The sequence below is a fragment of the Nyctibius grandis genome, chromosome 2, assembly GCF_013368605.1.
Source record: "Nyctibius grandis isolate bNycGra1 chromosome 2, bNycGra1.pri, whole genome shotgun sequence".
NCBI classification, from domain to species: domain Eukaryota; kingdom Metazoa; phylum Chordata; class Aves; order Nyctibiiformes; family Nyctibiidae; genus Nyctibius; species Nyctibius grandis.
In genome coordinates, this window is record NC_090659.1 from 100,364,460 (window position 1) to 100,384,702 (window position 20,243).

Below are 20,243 nucleotides of genomic sequence, written 5' to 3' on the forward strand. Positions count from 1 at the left end.
CCAGCTAACTCTGATTGAATCTCAAATTCATGCAGATATAGCACAACGCAGCGTACTGTCCTAACTGGGTTACACCTGATGAACATGCATGGTAATGTCGTCATCCTTTGAATGCTTACCAATTTGTCTAAATCCTTACTAACTCAATTACGTGCATGGTATAAGATTAAAAAAATAAGAAACCTCAGACTTTTCTGGCACAAGAAAAAGCGCTTAGAACTATCTTTTGAATTCTCATAGAAAAAAAATAATATACATGATTCAGAAAGGATTCCAAACCCAGAAAAATCTCACACTCAGTAGTATTGAAGGCTGCCAATACATCAAAAAACTCTCCCTTCATGCACTGCAAATAAGAGAAAGGAACAAGGACCTCTAGGTCAGCAAGTTCACTCCTTCACTGCAACACACAGCTATGTCATACAAACTCTTTCATAAACTATCTTTAGTTTATGAAAGGCATTTTCATGAAATCTAGCTCATGAAATGTGTCTTCAGTTTATGAAAATGTGATTGAGTTGCTTGCCTCCAGCACAGCTTTGGAAGGTCCTCTGAAGGTTAAAACCCTTCTACTTTCCAATCCAAAAGTATTCTTTAGCAGTCTTTACTGTTTCATTTTATGCCCTTCAGTTTACACAGTTCTTCTTCCTTCTGTTGACCTTCTGATATTCCATCTATCCCTGTCTTACTAAGCTAAGTAAATAAGCTCTCTGAATTTTACTGTATGGCAAAGAGTTAGTAAAAGAGATTGTCTTTTGGGTTTTTACTAATTTCAGATACTGATTTTACCTTTTCTGCAAGTGCATAGCCAAAACTGTCAGCAGTATTCTAGACAAGTTGTAGTCACTGTTTACACAGTAACATTAATGCTGCCTTATTTCAATGGAAATACCTTTTCTGATGCAATTCTAGAACAGTGTTTTCCTTTTTCTTAGCCCTATATTCTATGATTTTGCACAAGACAATTTCAGTGATAGATTGATCAGACATTTCCGAAACATGAACCAACAGTCTCTAGCATATATTCTCAAGAATGTGAACTCCATGTACTGTTACGTTATAAAATATTTATGTAACGTATTACATTGTATAATATATTAATGCAGGTTTGAAACACACTCAGTATATCCTGATTGATATTTCAGTCATCTGCCCAGCTATGTTTCTCAGCTACAGATTTTTACAGAGCACTCCTTTTTGTGTAAAAGTCTATTCTCTGCATCTTTCCCAAACCATCATCCTATACTGGAGTGACCAATCCAAGTAAGAAGGAGCTTGAGGCATAAAATACATATATACTTGCTAAACAGAGGGAAGATCTGAAATATGAGAAATTTCCTTTGGAAATGTGTTCTTTAGTGATATCTCCTTATCACTAACGACTGCACATTTGTTGTGACTGAATTATACCACTGTTCTCATTCACTCTTTTAACTCCTTATCCCACCTTAGCAAGCACCACCCTCAAAAGACCTAGTAGAAAGATTGACGTTGAGACAGTGATGAATCAGGCCTTCTGGTCATATTTATTAATCTCTACACAAGTAGTCTTCCCAAAGGGCTAAGGAGTTGTATGAAAAGTGTCACCACAGGCTTGTTGTACTTTTTACATTATTTTCCCATAATTCATTAAGCAAACATTAAGCATTTACCAAAAGAAAAAAAGCATTGACCTAAAATAACATTTGGTTTTATCCTGTGTGACCATTTCTTCAGTTGCACCACTGAAACTCCTACCAGAACTGAAAGCAAGTGTGCTGCTGTGTCCTTCCCTAGCTGAGCTGATCTCAACCAGGAGCTGATGATGAGCAAAAATCTTACCCTCTTTGAGTGGCAATTCTTGCTGCATAAGGTAGAGATTAAATACTGACTTAGTAACCTATGGTTTCTCTTTAACAAGGCAAGCTTGATTTCTGTTAATGCCCACAAATCTATGAACCACAGTTAAAGCTCCCTTACTAGGAAATGGGTTTGATTTGGTTTTAGACTGAATCAAAGTACTTTCAGTAAGGAATCCACCAACAAAGCAGTCTGAAATCACTCATGACTCAAATCCTGGGAAATGAGCTTTCTGTACAGACAGCTGTGAAGTTTCCAGCCGAAAATATGGAAAATGGAAGTACAAACTAGAATTAAGATATGCTGGTACTTTAAAATAAGCATGACAGGGCTTAAATACCTGTAGGAATAAGAGTAAATGGCAGGCTCTCTTTTACCTAAAAATTGAAGGGTCTCAGATTTACGAGTGAGAGTAGACTGGGCGAGAATATGTCTCAGGACATGTGGATTCATAAATATGAGTTATTTGCAAATGCTGTTTAGGAGTAGGTAAGAAGTTATTTTAAATCCATGTGGCTTGCTTTCCTGAATTCCATCCTCAGCAAGGTTACTTTAGAAGTCCAGAGTGCTTACAGGTTAAAGGAAGTTGTGAAAAAGTACATGTAATCAATCAGAAGCCCCTGTTTTTCAGATACTGGGGATTACAAAGGCTGGATTGTGGAGTTCCACATTCCAAGAAGTCATTCAGTTTAATAGCCAGAGCCTGGCAGAATTATTTTTTTTAGTGTTTTGGAAGTAGAGACGGTGATAAGACTATACCCAAACTGTCTTGGAAACATGTAAAAACCAAAAAAAATTTGCAACACATTTAGATGTGGATTACGATAGGTTGTGACAAACAGTGCTATTTGTACACCTATCAGAATTGAAGAACGAAAACTCACGTCTCATTAACTATTCTAAACTGACTTTGCTATCCTGCAGTCAGTTCTTCCTAGAAATAACCTCACACAGAGAGAAAGAGGACTCATAGCTGTTACGCTCCTAGCTAAAACAGTTGTGCTTATGTTAACCAATCTTTTTTTCATTTGAGATAAACTAAAAAAGCAGATCATTCCCAAGCAGCAATTTCAAAACAGATTACAAAATGAACATTTGTTATAATTTAGCTAAGGTCTTGCTTCCTCTACTCATTCCTGAAGTTCTGCCAACTCACATGTCCAGGGAAACAGATGTTTCTCTGATTTACTTTCATCAGATGCCCATAGCTTAATTCTTCCAAGAAGCAGCCTGGAAATATGCCACTTTTTCACCAAACAGTTGTTTTGACAATTATTACTCTTAATGGCATTCGTAAGAAATGAAACTTATCGTAGCACTTGGTATCTATAACAGGATTCATAAAGTGGTCTAACTTGAAGAGTTTGAAGTTCTACAAGATGCAGTACTGCTATAAACACTTTGAAAGTAAATTCCTACAAACTTCAGAAGGCAATGTCTAACACAGGGGTCTGATTTCTAGCAAAAGGGCAATGATGAATAATTTACTAGAGAAAAGTTTGAAATTATAGCATGCAAAGGCTGGCTACTGGACTGCAATATGAACACATTGGCAAGATAAATTTCATGGAGGGTAATCATGTTTCAGAAATACCACAGAAGCTATAACAGACTCAGTGAAACTCAAGAGCTGACTACAAAGAATCTATTCCACTCCTCATAAACATTTTCTATTTTGCATAAGAATTTTCTAAATCAAGAAGAATCTGTCTCTTTGAAATAGCAACTATCCAGTAAGCGTTCAAGACCAGCAGTTACAACTGAGATGGCCTGCATCTCAGGATCAGCCTCCCCTTTGAGATATAACTGGATCAGGCAAGGCTAGAAGGTGAGAAGACGCCTCAAAACCTCTAACAGATCTAAGAACTCCAAGTGTACTGACCCCACAAGTACATAGATGGTTACCATAACAATGTATGCTTTGTCTAACACAAACTGACTATTAGTCTGGAGGTAGAACAAGGACAGATGTAGTAAAAAATATGAGATTATAAAAAAAGCACATCTAACAGGGAGCTCAAACTCATGCCTCAGCTGAAGCAGAAATACAGACATTCAGTGCTCAGTTTTACAGAACTAGCTATGACAGGAATCCTCTACCGATGGAAGATGTCGTTTAGGATGAATTTCCATAAAATAGCCTTTCTCACACTTGAGAAAGGATTCCTCCAATCAGAAGTTACATGTGGCGAGGGTGACAATACAGCAACAGAATTAGGTTACACCTGTCAAAGACAGAATAATCAAACACCTTTGTTCTTATTTAACTATTGTATCTGAGTGCTACTGCTTCCCCAGTGCTATTTTCTGTCTGGATTTGCGTATATTGGATTTAGTACATCAGACTGAAATCCTTTGCAAGTTATTCTGGTAGCCCTCAGCTACATAATATCCATGATGTCTGAAGACCAAGTATCTTGCATTCCTGGATGATTCAGGCGAGCTCCCCATTCTGACCTCAAGGTTCCTGTGATCAAGATCATTGTCAAGACAGAAACAAGAAACAGTATCCTTTCTCCATCCTTCTTGGATCCAACTACTAAATGAGTTCTTCAAGGGGTATCTAGGGATCCAACTGTAAATGCACGTCATAAATCAAATATGGCAAATGGTACCATAGATATACCTTTTAACACAGGGGCGGAATATTTAAGTATTGCAGACAGTGAATAATGACCGTGAGCTCATTTACCACAAACCAAACACATCATAACTGCCAAACTACAACAGAGGATGTCCAAAAGAAAATTTGCTGCAGTTACCCAACAATCCTAGTTGAGGTAACACGGAAAGAATGTAAGTCTTTATTAGCCTCCTTTCAGTATTTAATCAGCAATTCATCTAAATTTAAACAAACACAAATTTACAGTCTATTTAAACATTCTGCTACTCTTTCCAGGAAATTAGTGAAACCTCTCAAGAAAACAAGGTTTAAAAGAAAAAGGTCTCCTGTGAATTTTAAGTATGCTTGGAGGTCCAGGTAGGTGGATATGCAAAAGCATGTACGTTCATGGCTAAAGGCAGAAAGCAGACTTAGGTACAGAGATGAAATGGCAGAAACAACGCTTACAATTTTAAATCTGAGATGAAATATAATCTCATGTTTCCTCAAATTTATATTATGATCAGACTAGTACTGCTATTTAAAATGAGGAAATTCTGTAAAAAATAAAGGAAATTATTTTAAATGAAAGGACAAGGTTATTTCTTTAAAGAGGTGAGTGTTGTGAAAACATAAAGGGGGAAGGAAATGGAAGACGAGGATAGTAATCCAATTCTGAAACACTAATAGATAATGATCTGTAACATCCATCTCTTAGGTAGGATAGACCCCTGAGATACTCCACTTGTCAAAAGCATCAAGGTAGAGTACAACCAATTAACCACAACCCTTGGAGCCCCATTATGTAGCCAGTTTTCTACCTATTTAGTTGTCCATCCATTCAGAATGTAGCATTCTAACTCTGATACACAAGTATTGTGGGATACAGTGTGGAAAACTTGCCAAATTATGTTCATTGCTCTCCCCGTGTTCACAAATCTAGTTGTTTTATCATAGAAGGCAAATAGGTTGGTCAGGGATGGTTTAGCTTTTGTAAATCCATGTTGACTGATCTCAATTACCTTCTCCTTCATGGGGCCAGAAATACGTTCCAAAAGGACTTGCTACACTGTTTTCCAAGGGACAGAAGAAAAGCTGACCAGCTTATAGTTCTCTGGCCTTTGTGGACTATTTTAAAGATGGGTGCAACATTTGCCTTTCTCCAGGCACCTGTGACCTGCCCCAATTTCCTTGACCTTTCAGAGATAATAGTGATCAGCCTTGCAAGGACTTTCACTACCATCAGATGTACCCCATCAGGTATTATGGACTTGTATGGGACAAGTTGTCTCAAGGAATCCTTGACTCAATCCTCCACCAATGCTGGTAGTTCTCCTCCTTGAATCCTTTCACTAAAGACAGAGGCTTGAGAAACCTTGGTGAAGACTGAGGCAAATAAGGCATTGAGCATCTCAGTCTTATCTGTCACTAAATCATCCGTGCCATTCAACAGCAAGCCACATTTTCTTTGGTCAGCCTTTTACTACTAATGAAGTGGTAGCAGCTCTTGTTGCCCTTGATACCTCTTCCAAGTCTCATTTCTAGCTGAGTGTTGGCCTTCTTGACAACATTCCTTACATGCTCAAGCAATGTTTCTAAATTCCTCCTTTCTCTGTTTCTACTTCCACCTCCTGTGTACTTTCTTTTTGCATGAGAGCTCTACTATAATTTCCTTGGTTAGCCAAACCAGTCTCTTGATACATTTACTTTTTTCCCTGTTCTTGCTCTTGGACGATGCTGTACTTGAAGGCCTGACACCTTTCCAGAGTTCCCTTGACCTCCACATCTGCCTCCCATGGGATCCTACTTATCAGTTTCCTGAATAAGCTAAAATCTGCACTCATGAAGTCTTTACTCTGATATTCTCCATCCTTACTTCTCTCAGGATCTTGAACTCCACTATTTCATGGTAACTATAGCCAAAGGTTCCGTTAATTATCACATTCAAAACCAATTCTTGCTTGCTAGTGAATAGCAGAGACAGCTGTGTGTCATTCTTAGTTGGTTCATCCTGTATCAAGAAGTCAACCCCAGCATGCTCCAGAAATCTTCTTGACTGCATGCATCCCACCTTGTTGCACTTCCAGAGGATGACAGGAAGGTTAAAGATCCCCATGAGAACTAGAGTTTGTGATCCAGACACTTCCTCAAATTGTTTAAAGAATGCTTCTTCCTTTCCCTCACCTTGAATGGGTGGTCTGTAACAAACTCTCACCATGATGTCACCCTTACTGGACTCTCCTCTCATCCTGTCCTGCAAATTATCAACCAGACTGTCATCCGTTTCACTGAAGACCTCCACACATCTGAGCTGGTCCTTCACAGAGAAGGCAACACTTCCTCCTTGCTTTCTCTGTCTTTCCCGAGGAACTTGTATCTGTCCATTGCAGCACTTCTGTCATGCAGTGCAGGCTGTCCCACCAAATCTCATTCATTCCAGTGATGTCATAGTTTTGTGATTGCATATGGAATAATTTCTACTGCTAGTTTCCCAAGCTGCATGCATTTGTGTACATCTTTACTTGAGGTGGGTGCTCCTATCTTATCTCTTGTCACCCTGCACCCTTTCTTTTGACCTCATCCATCACAACCCCGCTTAAACGTAGGTTGTAATCTCCCTTTCACATAATTCCTAAAGAACTCTTTTCATGTCTCCTTTTACAGCCAACACTGCAGATGCATCCAGCTCTTAAATTAAGAAGCCTACTTATGTGTATAGCCTAATGTAAATCTGAAATCCTAATTAAACTGCTATCAGTGAAGCTCTTGACATGTGATACTCTCAACATCACGTATTCATAGCATGAGACTGATTAAAAAGAAGCATAAAGTTCAAGACCATAGCCAGGATGTTTCTAAATGATTCAGGTATATTATAGACAGTGTTATTCTACACTTCCAAATTAAATATCTTGCATATGTTTTCCTTTAAAGTATTAATTTACATCTATAGCCACATACTCTTGTTATACTAAAAAATGTTACAGCTGTTTGTACACTGAATTCTACAAATACGTGTCATTCAGACCTTCCTAACAAAACATTATCTAAACCAAGAAAAAACAGAAACAAACAGTAAATCAACTGATTTTAAATGAAAATGCAATTTATTAAAGTGATAGGAATATAGATTTTTTTTAAACTACAACTAAACTGAAATATTTTATTTCAAAACATTTCTAATAATTCTCTAATTATTTCAAGCAGAAACAACAGAAGTTATGTACTCAGAAAATCACCTCATAGCATCCATATATTAAAACATACAGACATCTAACTGAAGATATAGAAAACTATGATCCTCTGCATTACATCTAAATCTTTTCCTCCAGGCTCAAAAGAAAAAGATTTCTCAAAAGTTTATTACCCAGGTCTCTCAAAATCTTACCCAGGAAGTCCTTCAAAATATTCTTAGTCTTCATTTTGCTTTTAATAATTTAAAATTCAATCATTATTGCACAGCGATTATATGCAATTTTACATCCCATTAACCCTGCTTTGTTTTAATTATAAAGGTCCTTTGTTAGATTCCTTTAAATGATCCAGTTTATAATTTCAGGTTATCCTAGGGAGCACTTTAATTCAGCTGCACATTCATCAACTGTTTATGTCCTGTTAATTGTTGACAACTGCACAATTGCATTCTGTAGCTATGATTGATGAATTGCATTCACAAGTTTAGCTATTAAGTAGAATAAATATTTATAACAATTTCCAGTTAAGGGATTGTTATCTTTATACCCGAAAGGGTAAATTAAAAACAAATGGGCTGATTGCAAAGAAAAGCGTTCTAGTAATGCACATACACTTGTTCTAAAACACTTTTCTGACGAGAGTATATGGAGGAACATGTGTCTAAAGGCAGTTTGATTAGACATTCCTTTGATTGGATTTAAGCAGCAGTTCTTAAATATTACTTTGTTTTGAGAAGTTATTGTTAGAGTGGAGTACAGGGCCCACTGATATCTTAACACCTGACTGCTAAAAATACGCAGATGTAGGATCTCCTCAGAATGAGCATTTTATCAATAGTGAGCATGCAATAATATCTCAACTCATTAGCTTGGCTGAGAAAATAAAAAAGGTCAAAGTGGGATTGTATATTACTATCCAAGAATGTAAGATTACTGTAATTATTCAGTCTATTACCATGTAATATTTATTGTATAATGTGCAGCACTTGACCCAGTCAGGTGAGCCCTAGTATGGTGTAAACTCATATTGCAACTTTGTAGCAAGAAGAATTTCCAATGAAAGGACTACATTTCCAACTGCTATATTGCAGTGTAACTTCAGTGTGCACAGGGAATCTAAGGGAATTTACACCAGCCAAAAACTGTGTAATAAGCTACATGCTCTTTTGTTCCAGATACTGATATTCCTATATTCCTATACTCTGATGTTTTCTAAACTTCATTTTAAATGAATGCATGATTCAACCACTGAAATATCAGCTAGACAAAAAAAAAATCCTATAATAAAGAGAAGATTTGATACTTTACTTTGGTAATGACACACCGTTGTTGAAAAAAAGAAACCACACATAAAATGACAACATCTCTTCAACAGGCGTATTGCTATTTTTTTTTTTTCAGCTGCACATAACAAGACATCTAGATTCAAATGGATTTAATGTACTGGCCAATACAAGTCACACACTTTACACAAGTGGCACCATTTGTCTTTGGCATTCCACTACCAGGAAGGCCAGAGTCCCCCTTTGCTGCCTAGCTTGTTGGCTGGAAGTATAGGCAAACACTGCACAGAGTAGAAGACAGATACGCATTAAAATTACTTGAGGATTGATAATAATGTAGCTTAGCAATGTGTAAAAGCAAGGCAGCTCTTATAAACATAATGCCCTGTGTGTTTTACAGGACTCAAATTGGACCAGAAATTCTAGATAAAATAATTCCTCATGAAATGATAGTGTAGAGAAGTGCAACTGTACAATGAATGCTGTGCTCCTAAAACAGATGGAGCAGCAGATGGGTTACAGATTGAGCTCCTTGGACTGTCTGGGTAAAACAGCCTTGCTGCTCTGGAAAACGGTGATTCAATTCTCAAATAAACCCAAACCTATATACAGTTCATGGGAGCTCTATTTCCTTCTGTCAATAAACAAAATTTTCAGAATTTACACATCTCCAAATTAAATATTTACTACATAAAGAATCTATGCAATAAATCTCTTAATTAAAATGGCCTTTTCACAATCTTTTTGGAACAGATGGTGAGGAAGTGTTATCACCCAATGGAATAAATGCAAAATGACTACTTGTTCAAAAGCTTTAAAATTAATTACCTTCCTTCATTGATGAGCTCAATAAATGCAAGTCCTGCATTCTTCTGAATAGAATTTTGCCATTCCTAAGAAGATAAAATATAACATGATCAAAACCCAAGGATTTTAAACCACATTTCTGAAGCTGAGCCTGATGACTTCCTAAGGAGCTTGAATTTAGGCTGAACTTAATTTAAAGCTTTTCCTTTTTTTTTTTTTTTTTCTCCCTCAAGAAGAATGACCTGATTATTTAAAAACTGTAATTCATTCTGATTTTCAAATAAATTTTAGGTGGTCATGTTTTCTGTTTCACCCAGTAAGCTTTAGTTTCCTTGCCTAGAGAATATGAAAACACATCTTGTTTCTCCAATTCATACAGGTGCCCAATGAACATATTAAGTGCAACAAAGTACTGCAGCAGTTGTTTCTTCATGTTGCTTCACTGTTACACCTTGTACATTTTATCATATAGGGCAAGAAATAATCTGTGTACCATCCATCCCTCCTTGAGTTCAATCTTTGTTTCTTCCCATTACAAATGAAAAGAAAAACAGATGCTAATAAGTTTTTAAAATTCTTTTACTATTAACACGGATTTCCAAGATAAACTTTTGAAACTGATTTAAACCACCTAGTAGATATTAAAAGTTAACAGCTTTTATTTCATATACCACTAAGTTAAAGAGAAAATTCTCAATGCATCACAAACAGCTTTTTGCCATACAACTCACTGCCTTTATCACACCAACAGACTACAGATACTCGAGATGAAAAAAGGTCGAGATATCTCTCTAGCAAGATTACATTCTTTTGGGATAATTCCTTAAAATTTTTCTTTAAGAGTAACAAACATTTCCTTTTCATCACGCAGAAAAAAAAAATCAAAATACATTAGGTGGATTACAGTTGAGAGAGAAATTTGAGGCTTCAAACTGAGTTACAGTTACAGAACTATTCTGCTTTACATTTTGTTTGTTGACTAAGAAATCAGGCAGAAATTCCCAATGCTTGTTTCCTGATGTGGTCACAAAAAAATAGCTTTGCACAGATAAGGAAATATTCTCAAAGAATAGTTGTGAAAACTAGTCACTGATCAGCAAGGTGCTTCTTACTGATCCTATGAAAATTCACAGATTTGACTAAGTCATGCATCTTAGCAAAAACTCAATAAAAATAATCTTGTACTCATGAGTGGTTTTATAAGAGGCAAACTACTAAAATACCCAGATAATGAACATACTCTTAACCCATTACAGAGCAGGTAAGTCCTGATTAGGGAAGATGGAGTATGAGCACTCAAGCCTCTAGCTTGTGGGCTAGAAAACCATCATAACAGGACCTTTCTTCAGTGATGTTGATTTAGTTCTCTTCCAAATCCAGTAACTGAAGCAAGTCTAATGACCTAATTTTTGGAAGCAATTAAATCACCTTGGTATAGTACAAAGTTACTCTGAGAAACTAAGAAGGAAGGGATTCAAGTGCCTAAACATAGGCACCTAGTGCCATTTTAAGAAACAATAGTGTGGGTTAGAGATAATATTTGAGGTGTAGCATTTTTTTTTTTTAATCAGGGCCTTTTACTGTACACTATAAAACGCCCTATTAGCATTTTCTTTTGAGATGCTTTTCTGCAACACAACTGCTATGACTTTGAAGTCAGGAAAGCAGAACTGGTGAGACTACAATTCACAAAGAAACCAGGATTCATGGTTCATGCATTACTTCACTACAAACTTGCTGCTTCAAACTTCATTACAAACTCCCGATCCTCCATTAATCCACAAATAAGGAAATAATTATTACTACTACAATTTCCTTTCAGTTTTAGGCATAATTTAATATAATAGATTCATGATCCTGAGAGGTGAACTGTACTTGTGAAGAGGCACCTGGTTTTCTTTTTTCCAGTTTCTTTTAAAAAGACCCAAACAACAAACTGAAATACTTAGAAATGTCAGCATTACAGTTGGCTTTTGGCCATTCAGACTGCTGCATCCACTTTAAGAACTAGATTAAGATGAGGAGTTATATGCTCAAAGAATGTGCAGCAATTTTGTTTGTATTATCTTAGATTCCACTGAAAATCTTTCTCACCCTCAAGAAGCAAGAAGCAGAAAAATAAACACCAAATGTAATGGACGCAGTGATGGTTGGAAAATTTATGCTATAGGCAAGTAGAATCATAGCATAGACTTTCAGTTATTGGCAGCTAAGTGCTTGAATGACTACACTACATCTCAGATGGTTTTGGTGTAGTTCACATCCTGAATCTTCTGGGCCTTAAAACAAGAGCTGAGAGACTTTTCTGTGCTTCTAAAACACTGGTGCCAATTACATGCTGAGGTAATGGAAGACTTCAACAAAATCATGTACCAGAGAATTTCGTCTATACAAGAAGAATGCATTGACCTTTCTTCCCTTGGGGCTCCTGCTTGATAGGGCAGGGTGGATGACTATTGTTGCCAGCAGTGCACCTCTCAGAACAAGGTAGGGTGTAGAAAACTCAGAGACAGAGGCACATTGAGAGACTGCCTAACACAGTGTTCAGGAATGATGACACCACTTTGTACTAAAACCAGAATGAAGGTATCAAATTTCATTTTTGACTTTATGCATGCTGGAACAAATAAAAAAATTGTCTTCATACACAATAACTAAACATTATAACTTTAGACATTCAGTTCAATTACTGTCCCATATGGCTATGTTCTAAATATTTTATATTATGTAAACTTGTATTGAAGACACAAAAAATGTACTAAATTATCAGGGCACTGGCAATTGCTGTCCCCCTGCTCCCACCTAAGTTGTCCTCCTCTTCTACTCTCATTTCTTGAAAAGCATTACTGCATCCAGAAAGCATCAGTACCCATTCCCTGACAGAAGGTTCAGACCGAATCCTGTTATGAAACCGTCCATGCAGAGGAGGACAGGAGATTAATAAAACTGGGATGAGAGTAAAAGGCTAAAGATTCTAAATAATGAACCATAACAGTACAGATATTACTTGAAATTCGTTTTTTTTTCTTTGAAATCATGACATACTTTTTCTTATTCTCTGATATTTTTACAATTTTTACCTTTGAGTGTATTTTCCTAGTCTTATTTTTTTCAAAATTCTCTGATCCCCAGTACACAAAAAAAAAAAAAAAAAAAGACGCCAAACAGTATTAAGAAATTTAGCAACATGTTAAATTGATACCAGAAAATTTGCAGAGGTAAAAAACAATAGTGAAGGACCAAAAAAGGAACAACTAGGCTTGGCATGCTAAGAACTTTTTTTTTAGTTTATATTGTTTTCCAAATCAACTTTTGCTTACAATAATTTTTTTAATTTTTATTCATGATGATTAGAAAATTTCTTTAAAAAATATCTTGTGATAATATTAAAAATTAAATAATAAATCTGACATAATATCTTTACAGAAAAAGGAATAGTTGTTCTCAGAGTTTTCATAATTTACCTGAGAGCTCTCACTCTCCACTTTCTGCAAGAAAGTCTAAAATTGTATCACAAATTACAAGTTTCTCAACAAACTTCAGTTACTGAATGGACAGATACCTGGTGTAGTAATGACCCCACAATTCTCCTTCCACTACAGGTGCCGCCGTCTTGATCAATTGTATCTTCTTTTGAATTCTCTCTTCTCCGTGTCTTAAACTAATCTGAGTATTTTTTTCCTTTTGTCATATTGAATATTTATTGAATTTTCTAGTCTAAGATATTAATAACTCAGTTGATACCTCAATTCTTAAATCACTGTATTTTAACCATAACTTCTTGAGACAGATGAAATTATATTATACTGACTCTCTTCTTTCTAGACCCATGAATATGTTTGGAGAAAAGTCCTGTACAGAGCTGAACAGGTGCTACCTTTTATCAGGAGAAGGAATAGGAAATTTTATAAAAATGTGTTTGCAATTCACAACATGCATGTAATTTAACTTGGGTTTGAACTCCACATTGTGAAGTTACCTTCTAAAATCACCAATAACTTGCTTTACTTCATTTAAGAGGAAAGATTAAAAAGAAATATTACAAGATTGAAGGAAATGTTCCTTTATGGCAGAAATCCATGTCCATTACAAGTAGGTAAAAACAGAAAACCCAACTGATTTCAAGATACAGCCTCATAAATTTTTGATCAGATTACTCATAAATTTTGGAGAATATACAGTTTTTAAGATCATAGAACTGTCCCTACCATTCCTAGAAGAATTTCTCTACAGATACTTGAGTCTTAAAACTTTCCATTATTGTTTGGAATGAGAATCAGATCTAAGAATTCCAATTTTACTGCCTTTATCCTTCTCTCAACTCACAAGTATACTGCTGATGGATGATAAATAAAATGTATTTTTGGTCTACTCCTTCAAGCAAATTTGGGATCAATTTTAGGATTTTATGATAGGTCATCCATTTTGAAAGCGACTATTTCCTATAATAAGGAAGTTGCAGAATGACTGACAACATCCTCCTGGAAGGCAAATCCGCAAGTATTGGAATACACTGGGCTTCTGGCCAAATCACAGAAAGGAAAGGAATGTGAAACTTTCACAACACTATGTGAATATGACTTTAACAATGCAGCAAAGGTAATAGGAAGTTTTAGATTTCACTTTCACAAGACTAAAGCCTCATTTTTCCTCTATTTTCTTGACTTGGAGTAATATGTTAATTTTTCACTTTCTTGGAAACAGAGAGACCCATTGCCCTTCCAACAACCTGTGGTAATTGCCCAATTTATCTTGGAAATGAAGTCAAATGTTCCCAGAGGAACATTTCATTGGTGCCTTAGAAAAAAAGAGAAAAAAACAAAATCCACAATTGCAAAAACATTGACATTATCCAGATAACACTAGGGAAATGGCCAAATTTATTTATATGATAGAATATTGACCTTCATCACCTTGTAGAAATTCTTCATATCTTCTAATACAAACAGAAGATATGTGTTAGAAGATACATGCATCTCCACAAATTCTAGAGCTTACTTCCTGACTGGAAAAACAGTTCTTCATTTAAGAGATACTAAAATTATTAACAACACGTGTTGCTACGTATGGCTATTAATCCTAAAAGCCAGTCCACTTATTACTCAACCAATCTTTGATATTAGAGGTGGATAACTAATCTGAAGTCTTCCAAAATGCACCATTAAAGAGAATACTTTTTGATGTACAGAAAACTACTTCTCACATTGTCTCCATTACATATATAGTGAAACCCCTCAAAATGATGGTATATTTATTAATAATGATGGGCTCCAATAATGAGCTTTTGCACCCTTTCTCAGCCCTTTAAGAAATACCAGCTGAGCCTTCTTGACTTACTAGGTGTTATCCTCTGATCTAAGATCCTTCTCAATTGTAGGCAACTTAACAGAGAAGTCAGGGGAAGACATCTTGCCATATTAGGATATGGGGAAATTCTTACAATTTTCTGATCCTGCCTGTTTGTTCAGATCAGCATCTCACTGATGTGTAATAAATGTACTCTTTGACATTTTTTGACAAAAATACTCTGACGTGACAGGCAAGAGAAAGGATCAGAAGTTCCATGATGACTCTGGTGTAAGAAAGATACTGAAGAAGAGATCCTGCTTATTACTATTACTAAAGGCAAAACACAGAAGCAGTTTTCTAAGCGTACAGGGATCTGGAAGGACATCTCACAGAATAATTAAGAAAGTAAAATTGTCCAACAAGTAGGAAAGAATACACTGATGGTTTCCATTTGAAGTTAGATTATCAGAAGCAGCTGGCCAAGAGATGAAGACTGAGATTGGGCTGGAAGACATTCCACACATGGACAAGGAATTAACGCAAGAAAATTCTCTGACACCCCTGTAGTGTAAAAAAAGATAATGCAAAATGATCATCTTTTGGAAAACTTCCAGAATTCTATAAAGCAAGTGAGAAATATCGGGGCGGTGGGGGGGGGGGGGGGGGGGGGGGGGGGGCAGGAAAGAGAGAACCTAAAAAACAACACGCTCCCCCCCCCCCCCGCAAAACACTGTCTAGAGAAAAAAAAAAATAAGGAAAAAGCTTTCTGCTTCCCCTGTACCTTGTACTGGAGTTCATTTCCAGTTTTGGAAATTATACTAAGTGTGTATAACAACCTATTTGTGTATAGGCCATGTTCTGGATTGTGAAGAGCACCAAATCAACATCAGAACATATTTAAGCTGTACCATATTTGATCATGGATAAGGACACAGTATAAATGTCGCTTCTCTCTTGCTGGACTTTTCCATATTCCAAATAGGATGCCAACATTAGAGAAAGCACTTGCTTCAGCTACAAAGACTTTATTTATTGAACTTAAATTTGAGCCTGTGGTAAAAAGTGAAGTTACAAAGCCTCAATTTGGAGCTACATGACTCACATTTTCATATACCTTTCTAGTGTTCTGTCCAGTATATGACAATCTGCAGGGTTTTTTTGGGTTTTAACTTATTTCCCTCCCATCAAATGCCAAAATTCCTTTCTTTTTTTCTTGACTGCCACAGAGGTAGCCTTCCTTTCCTATAGCCCCAGCCATCCTACCTGCAACCTGCTGTGAGCTATTGCTTTCATGGCTACTCTAGAAGTATAATCAGTTAAAAATTACTATTTTATTCAGAGTTATTTTTTACTTTGATGTGACTATTTCCATCACTGCATGTATTGGTGAAAGGGAGTGAGCAGAAATATGGAGCTGGGTGTGGAGAAGATATGATAGCTCTGACAGTGTGATTTGGATGAGAGAGAAACCTAAACTGATCATTGAAAGTGCATCCTAAGAGTATAATTCCATTAGATGCAGAGATCTCAATTTACAGCTTACTCGCATGAAAACACAAGTGGTGTTTTCTCTCCTCTCTGTGCTCCCAGATTTGTAATCCTGAATCCTTCTCTTTGAGTAGCTCTGGTGGTTTTTGAACTAGGGTCTCAGCCAGCTTAATCCACTAAACCAGGAAACAAATGTTTGAACAGTTTTCAGATGTGTTTGTGAGAGTTAGTCTTATGAATATCAACACTCAGACAAAAGTGGGGTTAGCAGAGAAGAAGCATCAGGACAGAAGCAGTGTAGCGGGTCTGGAATTTTGTTAGGATAAATGTTTTCAAGATATGCTGGAAAAATGGATTATTGAAACAATGAGCTTCTGTATATTTGCATGTGTGTCTATGTGTCCCTCCCTTCTACATCAAATTTTAATTCAGACTTTTGCAGTGATATGATACGCATCATTGTCTCTTCCAAGTTGCACTGGTACAAGTACAGAGACAGTGGATAATCCAACAGGACAAATGGGAAAACATGGCCAAAGGTAAAACATCCAACTTGTTTCATGATTAGGAAAAAGAAAGATTAAAAAATTACACCTCCACAGTTATATCAGACTTAATTTCCTAAGTAGATTAAGTCCCAGGTTCATTATTCTTTAGATTTAAGAGAATCAGTCATTATTTATCTTGTCTTCAGCCTTCCTACCATAGTTGTGTCAAAAAGACAAATAGCAAACACTTCTGTTAGTGTGTTACTATCCCAGTTACTCTGAAAGAGCTATCACTTATCAAACCAAAATTAGGGAGTATGAGAACTCTAGGAATACCTTTGTATGGCATAAATAGGGATGAACAAGCATAATTAAAGTTGAATCTAATACTGGCAACAAGAGTAAACAGATACAAAATTATTGCAGATAAATCTATAATGAAAATTTTAAAGTTTCTAATAATGCATAAAATTAAAATATAAAGCAGACATACAAATAGTGTAGTACAGAAATAAAGCCAACTGTCTTAAGATGGCGCCTGGTAAGATACCTGTGAGGATGGTGCTCAATAAGAAGGCACTGTACAGCACAGCTGAAGAATTCCCACTTAAACTTCTCTAGAAAGCCTTGAATAGAGTATATTTAACATCAAGAAGCATAGATTGTGTTTCTATTATATGAATCCCACATTTTAGGCTTCTTCTGGTCAGATTTAGGGACCAGAAAAGTATTTCTTTTTCTGCTTAGTTTCTGTGTTGGGCAGCTGCCAGTTTCTGAAGCCCAAGAGCTATTCCATACTTCGAGGCAGAATGCACATTTACATGTGCTAGTGCATACTGAAACCTCTCCAGTGCCTGGTTGATGAGTCTTGCTATATTCTCAGAGCTAAACCTATCACTGAATTTCCTCAGTGAGAATTTCCTTTGAATTTGCACTGGCAATGCACACCTTCTCTGTTTTTTTTTGTTTGTTTGTTTTTCCACCTCTCCTTGGAATGGGATTAATTTCTTGATATGGGTTCAAATTTTTTCTTGCCACTTAGGACAACAGGCAATGCACTCAGTTGCCTTCCCCTCTCCCACCTTCTGCCCCATTTTGCCACTTTATAGTTTTGGTTGCTATAGTATATATAGTAGCATACAACTACCATGTTTTAGATGTGTCAGACTGCTGCAAAGTGTTTTATGGACTGTGCTGCATGGGAGCAGATCCTTCAGAGATCTTTTTTGATTAAGTATGTACTGAATGGCTGCGTGTGATACAGAGAGACAGACTGGATTCAGCCCAAGCAGCTTCTAAGTTTCCAGGTTAATAGATAAGACAATGTGGACAGACACAACTCCTTTATGAGGCTCACACTGTTAACTGACGTCTGAAAGACTTAGCTGAAGCTCAGTTTACCCATCAGTTACATACTGGAGCTTGTCAAGTTATGGATATACTCTCGGTATAGTTTGCTTTATTTAAGGCACTTTGAGTTCTATAATTTTTCGTAAAAGTAAACAATTTACAGAATCTAGTTACAGCTGAATTATAAGTCGGACTATGTGTTATCATTTGAGAATCTCCTAACAGGTTTTAATTGCCAGTTTTAAGTAAAGCCTTTCTTGGTTATGTATATCCTTTTCCTCACTCTTCACATAGTTTTTCTAATAAAAGCCTATTTACAATGGATAGCATCTAAAAGAAGTCTTTTTCCTCAATGTAGTGATTCAGAAGCTGATTATTTTCATTCTAGTTTTGGTATTTCCTTTGGAGTCTCTTGAATGACAATCTTGATCAAACTTCCAACATGGGGGGAGGGGAAATCAACAGAATGAATGATGTATTGAAAACTACGAAATCCTGAAATTTATCAGGTATTCTACATGTATTCTACAATCACAAATGCCACAGCATTTTTTTTTTATAAAGTAACCACTTATCCATTATAATAGGTAGATTTTTAAACAGGTCAAGTAGCAGGATGTCTTAAATACTGAGACAGTATTTTCTGTTTACAAAAATAAATTTCCTCTGTTGATAGATAAGATACAGAAAAATACAAGTGGCATGAGATAAAACTCCTTTGGGATAACATCATTCAGTTTCTGCAGAAGCTGTATGCCCAAAGAGAAAAACTTGCAAAAGATCTGGAAGTAATTAGAAACTATTGTAGTGTTTTGGCTAGGAAAAAAAAAAAAAAAAAAAAAAAAGAAAAAAGTAACAGAAATCTAAATCTGATGTAAGAAGGAACTACACTGCAAAAATTAATGTATTTTTATAAAAAAATGTATGGTTTATTGAAGAAATCTGCCACTCCAACAGCAACACGGCTGTGACATGCTCATCTAGGCTGAGGGAACAAAGACCATCTAATCAAGCACAGATCTTGCCAAACATAACACATCTTCATCCGTTTTATGTTAAAATAGACTAAATCCAAATGAAAATGTCTGTTTTATGAAAAGGGAAAATCATTATATGTTTATTACCAATTATCTAGAAAAAATATATTTCAAGTACTTGGATGTATGCTTCTGGTTTGTATGAGAAATAAAGAAAATAAAGCCTTCAAATTAATTTTAATCTAGTGAAGTAGGTGATACTAGGAAAAAATGAAATGGATGCAGGGAAGCAAGTTATAGTACAAGGGAGATTCTGAAAATACAAAGAGTAGAACTTTTTGTTCTTCCCCAAACCCACAGATGATGCACTATCCCTACAGGAGTTTCTTTAAAACTTAAAAAGTATTTTTCACAGAAACTCCAAATTCCTTTGGGGGAAAGGCTTGATTGCATATCCCTCAGAGTCTAAAAGGCTGCCCATATGAACTGAATTATCCATGACATGTACCTTCAGACATTTGTAATGTGATATTTCATGTAAATTTAGACCATACCTTGGATGTGAGCCGCTGGCAATGTTGATTTTATTCAGGAGCTCAGATAAGAAAAAAAATTCTGACATCCTTGCTAATCTGTAGTCGTTAACATGGAATTTCCAACATAAAGAGCATAAAAGCATCTAATTTGCTGTAGCAAATGAAAGGAAAACAAACTTCGCATTTCCCTTTCCTTTTCAATGTCTAAAGTTACTCTGTTCCACGCAAAAAAAAAAATTGTACTTTTCAAAGGTTTTTAATATCGTCATCTATCTTTTGAGTGACACATTTCAAACTTGCCCACATAATCTGTACAATGTCATTCAGTTTGAATATGAAGGATTTACACATGTTAGAAAGAAAAGCCCTAGTTACATTAGGATTACTAAA

General features: G+C 36.0%; 1 protein-coding gene across 2 annotated transcripts in view; it reads right to left on the reverse strand.

Annotated features, from left to right (window-relative positions):
* NBEA (neurobeachin) overlaps positions 1-20,243 on the reverse strand; it is a 560,398-nt gene that overhangs the window by 266,519 nt on the left and 273,636 nt on the right. For both annotated transcript variants that reach the window (XM_068419495.1, XM_068419505.1), the window contains exon 36: positions 9,747-9,811. In XM_068419495.1, the coding sequence (XP_068275596.1) occupies positions 9,747-9,811 (65 nt within the window). The remainder of the gene's footprint in view (positions 1-9,746; positions 9,812-20,243) is intronic.